At 33.5% G+C, this 6,000-nt stretch overlaps 1 protein-coding gene across 1 annotated transcript; it reads right to left on the bottom strand.

The window, feature by feature from the left end:
- Positions 1–2,195: 2,195 nt before the first annotated feature.
- LOC145606836 (NEDD8-conjugating enzyme Ubc12-like) lies at positions 2,196–5,538 on the bottom strand. The gene is made up of 6 exons (XM_081662679.1): positions 5,323–5,538; positions 4,667–4,780; positions 3,796–3,904; positions 2,906–2,984; positions 2,675–2,791; positions 2,196–2,586 (listed from the first exon to the last, which is right to left on the bottom strand). The coding sequence occupies exons 2-6, from the start codon at positions 4,773–4,775 to the stop codon at positions 2,446–2,448; spliced, it is 555 nt and encodes a 184-aa protein (XP_081518805.1). The 5' UTR covers positions 4,776–4,780; positions 5,323–5,538; the 3' UTR covers positions 2,196–2,445.
- Positions 5,539–6,000: the final 462 nt, after the last annotated feature.

A 6,000-nucleotide genomic window follows, 5' to 3' on the forward strand; every position in this document is an offset into this window, starting at 1 on the left:
TATCATTGGTGGGCCTTACAACGTACATGTGTCACTAATCTAGTAGATAAAAAAAAATAAATAAATAATAAAAATTTTTTAAAAAAAACCATAAACCGTAACCCAGCCACCACCGACAGCCCTACAACCCACCGCCAGCACCATTAGTGCCGCCAAACCCAAGCTGCCGCCGGAACCCTCTCCTTCATTGTCAAGCTTTGATCCGTGGACCAAATGTGTTGCATGGAGTTTTAAGCAAAATTAAAATGTGATTGGGACAATGCTTTGACTATAGTACATTAGTAATACAAATGATATATATCATTTTTTTTTTTACTTTTTTTTTTGAGTAAATAACTGTTTTTTACTTAAACACCACAAAATTTAAAACTTGTTGAGAAACATACAAACATGCATGATTGAAGTAAACATGTAGTAATTTTGAGGTCATTGTAGATTTTACTAAATACAATTATTTGTATGTAGTACAATAATGTATATTATTATATTCATATATTTTGGCTATATAAGTGCAAGTTCATGTATTGTGAACTAAGTTGGAAATAAGAAAGAGTTTTTCTATCATACTACTACTTGTTTCCTATCTTCATCCCTTCACTGATAAATATCTTACCATCAATAAAAATATTTTAACAAAACTTTTATTATGATACCACCCAAAAAAAAAAAAAAAAAAAAAAAAAAAAAAAAAAAAAAAAATCATATTTCACCACCACTTTACTGATGCCATCCAAAATATCATTGGTGGGCCTTACAACGTACATGTGCCACTAATCTAGTAGATAAAAAAAAAACAAAATTTGAAAAAAAAAAAAAACCATAAACCATAACCCAACCACCACTGACAGCCCTACGACCCACCGCCAGCACCCTTAGTGCCGCCAAGCTGCTGCCGGAAACCTCCCCTTCATTGTCAAAACCACCATCCTACCAGCCGTCACCCCCTCCCTTTCCCCAATGGCTATTCAACTCCCAACCCACAACTCCCTAAACCCTAACCTACCAGAAACACACGCAACTCTCATTCCACCACCTAAAGTGCCACTAGTGGTTAAAATCGGTCAGTTAGGGCCTGAGTGGTCTTATTCAGCCCTAAATCAGTCGATTTCGACCGCTAGATGCTCTTTTATTTTGGGGAGTCAGAAAATCGATGGGTGGCTGTTGGTGAAGGAGGGGTTCCGATGAGAAGTGGTGCGGGTTTGGGTTGTTCTGGGTGTGTTGGAGGTAGTGTAGGTTTTTGTGGTTGTGGGAGTATCAGAGGGAAGGTTTCGATGTAAGAGGGGGTGCCAGTGGTGGGGATGGGGTGGCTAGGGTTATTTTTTTAGGGGTTTTTATCTATTTTCTTATTTTTAACTACTAATATGGTGACACATGGCAGTGTAAACTCACTTAACGGATTCTATCCAAGAATCTGTTAAATGGAGGTGAAATCCATTTTTTGGGATTTATGTGGTGCTATAATAAAAGTTATAGGGCTTGTTTGGTAAATGACTTTTCATTGGATTTTTGATTGGCTTTTTCATTTGATCAAACATCCAAAATTTGTGTTTGGTAAATGGCTTTTTCAGCCAGTTGAAAAGCTGGCTTTTAAGCCAAAATGAAAAAGCTACTTGGAGTAGCTTTTGGCTACCTAAGTTACTAATAACATCTAACAGTCAATTTTACCAAACATGTTTTTAGACTAATAAAAAGTCAAACAACCAACAAAGAAGCCAATACAAACAGCCAGTCAAACCGCCAATCAAACCAGCCGATAAACCAGCAACCAATTGCCAAACAAGGCCATAGTTTTTTGTGGTATTAAAATCAATTTTTGTGCTTTTTTGTGATGCTATAAGTCAAAAATCCAAATACATATACTAATATTTTAAAACAACTTGATACTGCCTACTAACCACAATATTGGTATTTAAAAATATATTAATTATTTTTGTTTGGGATGGTGACAATATCGGCATGACAAGAACAAAGTCCAGGTCATCAACTCTTTACCAATTCCGTTATCGGCCTACTACCAATCACAAACAACAAAACACTGAAAACCAAATATTATCCAATACATTTGTAGGTTCACCTGTGCCTGGATTTAGGCAAATTTGACTTGTTTATACTAGTATTTATTTAGGGTTATTTTGCCTGTTAATTTTACTTTGAAAACTCCTGAAAAAAAATGATTATCAAAAACAGCAAAAGCGTAAAAAGAGTAAAAGATACAGTACAAATTTTGACAAATATTTCCAAATTGTTAGCACAATTAAACTAGTGTTAATTTTGGCACAAGAGGAAACCATAAATTTTAAAGTCATTTGACTAAATTCTCATTGCAACATAAAGTATATACCAATCATCAAATACACCCTTGGCGAAATTGGTACAGGTTTAAAGATATAGTTCCCAGGAAGTCAAACAGCACCCTTCACATCCAAGTTAACAGCATCATAACCATCAAGAAACACACCTAGGAAAGAAAGTTTGACCCACATAACCCCCAGCCATAGCTCTTCTCACATTAGATTCAAACATTTTCGGATTATCCCTCAACACAGCAGCGGCATCATGATTTAAAGGGTCTTCATAGTTTGGTTGCTGCACACACAAACAAAATGCCACTATAATGCAATGCATGTAGCAATAAAAGAAAAAACAATATCCAGATAAAGGGAAATGTTAGTACCGTGAAGAGATGATACAACCCATAGATGACAGTGTTTACATTCAAAACAGGTTTCCAGTCTTCTCTTAGAATGTTAAGGCAGACATTGCCTTCTAAATCGATGTTGGGATGGTATACCTGCCAGATGCATACAAAAAGTTAGGGAAAAAAAAATTCAGAAGTGCACATAACTTATAACTTGTCATTTTATGTAGCATAAGATGGTTTTCCATTGAGAATTACTCTATTTACCTTTGTCTTGCACTTAACCTTTGGAGGTTCATGAGGATATACAGATGGAACTTGAAAGGTAAATACAAAGGTGCCGCCTCTGCAATCAAATGTTCCCTTAGTATATCAATACACTATGCAATTATTCCTCCATCTCTTAAAGTTCTATCTATTTTAATGGTGTGACTCACCAAAAAAAAAGAGTCAAGGAGAACTTTTTGAGATGGAGGGAGTTGATAAAATGAAAGAAACAAGTAATGCAAATAAAGCATAGCCAACTGAATTATTAATGAAGTTCAATGATCCAAATAGAAATATACTAATCTAATTCCAGTAATTTCCCTTCGCACTAGTATAATTACTTCTTCGTAACACAATACATGCATTGTTTGGACCTTGGACTGTTGGACACTATTCATTTATTATCTTTGACTATGCTTTTTCTGATACAGTTAATTATATGTGTAATATGTTGTGTGAATAATTTCAATTTATACCATCAAAAGTTTTTTTTTTATATATAATTATTTCATATTATAAATAGTTTTTAGGCAAAGGCAAAAGTCAAAATGATGTGTTCACTGTAAAATGGAGGAAACATAGAGATATAGATTTTGACAAAAACTCCACCCTATCCATACCTCCATAATTGCAAGAAAAAAGAGAACAAAGGAATAAAGCAAAATTGATGGCTAGGAGATTATAATAATAATTAAAAAATACAAAAAATTAAAAATAAAAAGGGAAAGAAACAAAGTCAAGAAACAATGACATAAGTACAAAGACAAGCAAGAACTACGCACTAGTTAGCAATAGCCTATGAATTATGACTGGTATTAATAGAAGATATCAATTATCAGACTCGTGATGCAATCTAGGTGTTGGTATGATTTAGTAGAAGAGACACTTACAAATAGTACCCCTCGTCAGGCCGAATAGTAACTTCAAAATTCATCAGGTCATCCTTCCCATTGGGAAATGATATGGTACACGATTTGGGCAGGTTTAGTTCACTGATATCTAGAAAAAGCCAATAGTTTAGAGCCACAATATGTAAACAGAAGAGGTAACAGTAATGTGAAGCATAATAATATGTTTGATCATACATTTCATAAACACCTTCAATCTCCGAAATGTAGATTTAGTAATTACAAGGAGTCCAGGACCAAATGCAACAGATGGATGATAATAGATTGCCGCATGTAACTATTCTAATTAAGTATAATGTGTTTATTTTATTATGCAGAAAGATCAATTTATAACTGGCAAAAAATTAGGAAAAAAAGCATGAAGCTTGCAAACACTTTTCAGTGCAAATCATGACATAAACAATCAACAATAAATCTGGTCAGAACAGAGCAACTGATGAGCAAGAATCTCACCCAATCCACACAAAAAGAGAGTAAAATCTCCATCCCAATCTCTTACATATAACTAAAGACATGTTCATATATGCATGAGTCTAGGGTAATCGAACAATAGAGTGAGGAACCCCATATAATTCATGCGCAGATAATGAAAATGAAAAAGAATGATACAAAGTCATATAAATTTTTTTCCCCTTCTTGGATCAGCAAATCTCATTCTTTAGTGTGCTCGTCGCCTAAAATAATATTTTTTTTTCATTACTTGTATATGACAAATATGGAGCAACATACAAAAAAGGTTGTGAGCCAAAACTTCTAGTGATGAATTGAACACAACTTACACAAGGACAAGACTACAGCAACATTTATATAACAATATGAGTCCCAATAACAACAGGTTTTTAAAAACGAATACCTTTATGGAGACGTAGTTCTCCAGCTGACTGTTTTTTGACATGGGTCTTTCCATTAAGATTTTCAGCATTTTCCTTTTGTTTTGCTTTCACTCTGAATAAGTTAATCATCTTCTCTGAACAACAAAAGGAAAAGGGTGAATAACAACCTCAATTGACCAGATACCAGAATTCATTATACAAGTACAATTTTGAAGTCTCATTGACATAGTCATAACAAATAAAAGGTACATACAATTGTCATTGGAAACCCTTTAAATCCAAGCAAACATACATCATACTTACTCATCAACTGATTAATGAATTAAAATAAATAAATAATTAAATAAAATAAAAGCAACCAAATTCAACAAATTTGAATTGGGACCGAATTAAGAAACCCAAACGCCAAGATCTTATTGCAGCATCTACAATTTGAGGTTTGTATATGAGATTCGCGTGTTTATATAATCAACTATGTTAAAATTTCAACAACAAATACAATAGCATGAACCCTAACTGATCTTTTTTCCAAAATTCGTCAAATCACCTGATTAAGGGCGTAATTAGAAAACCCCAAAAATTAAATTTACAGAACACTGCACCTGAACTAATTTTATGCAAATTTCGTGAAAACACGACCGTAATTAGAGAAATATGTACAATTTTTAAAAATTACCTGAACGAACAATCCCCAAATCTGCCGGAAAATTCCAATGTCGTCACAAAATTAGCACACTAGCTTAGTTTGTGAAGGAATATTTAGTTTTATAACATTGAATTATAGTCGAGGAGAGAATTGGTGTGATAATTACTCCTTTGATCTAGGGTTCTTTGTGAGGAAACCCAGAATTAGAAAATAAAAGGAGAGAGAATTTTAGAATCTAGAATCCAATCCAAAATCTAATACGGGGTATATATACTTAGGACATGTTCTTTCGATCTTCTAAACATAAAATATTTTTATTTAACAAATTCGAGTTCAATTTGGATTCTTAAAGGCTAAGATGGTCAATTGGATACTAAACCCTTAGAATATTTACATGATGTAAATTGAAAAAAAATAAAATAATTCTCCCTCCGTCCTAAAAATTGACTTTAGGATATGCACATAATAAGAACCCTAGACCAAAAAAGTAATTTCTTTAGATTTTTTTTTATGTGGTTGAAATCGTTTCCAAGAAACAGCGGGTCATGGAAGAGTCTTATACTATACGAATATTTAGTAATGTGCTTGTATTCTAGGACAGATGAAAATGGCAATTGTGTCTCTAATTTTGGGATGGAGGGAGTAATAAGTAGAGAGTAGGCTCTATTAATGCCTTAACGATGATTTTAAAAAATGCAAACTAGTTAA

This window comes from Chenopodium album, chromosome 23 (assembly GCF_948465745.1).
Source record: "Chenopodium album chromosome 23, dcCheAlbu1.1, whole genome shotgun sequence".
NCBI lineage: Eukaryota > Viridiplantae > Streptophyta > Magnoliopsida > Caryophyllales > Amaranthaceae > Chenopodium > Chenopodium album.

What these genes read in the sequence shown, in the direction of transcription:
- LOC145606836 (XM_081662679.1), bottom strand. Translation starts at nt 4,775, where the DNA reads ATGATTAACTTATTCAGAGTGAAAGCAAAACAAAAGGAAAATGCTGAA. An exon ending in AGGTTAAGTGCAAGACAAAG is followed by an intron (nt 2,792 to 2,905) that starts GTAAATAGAGTA and finishes TGCATCTGGCAG; the next exon opens with GTATACCATCCCAACATCGA. An exon ending in GGTTGTATCATCTCTTCACG is followed by an intron (nt 2,587 to 2,674) that starts GTACTAACATTT and finishes TTGTGTGTGCAG; the next exon opens with CAACCAAACTATGAAGACCC.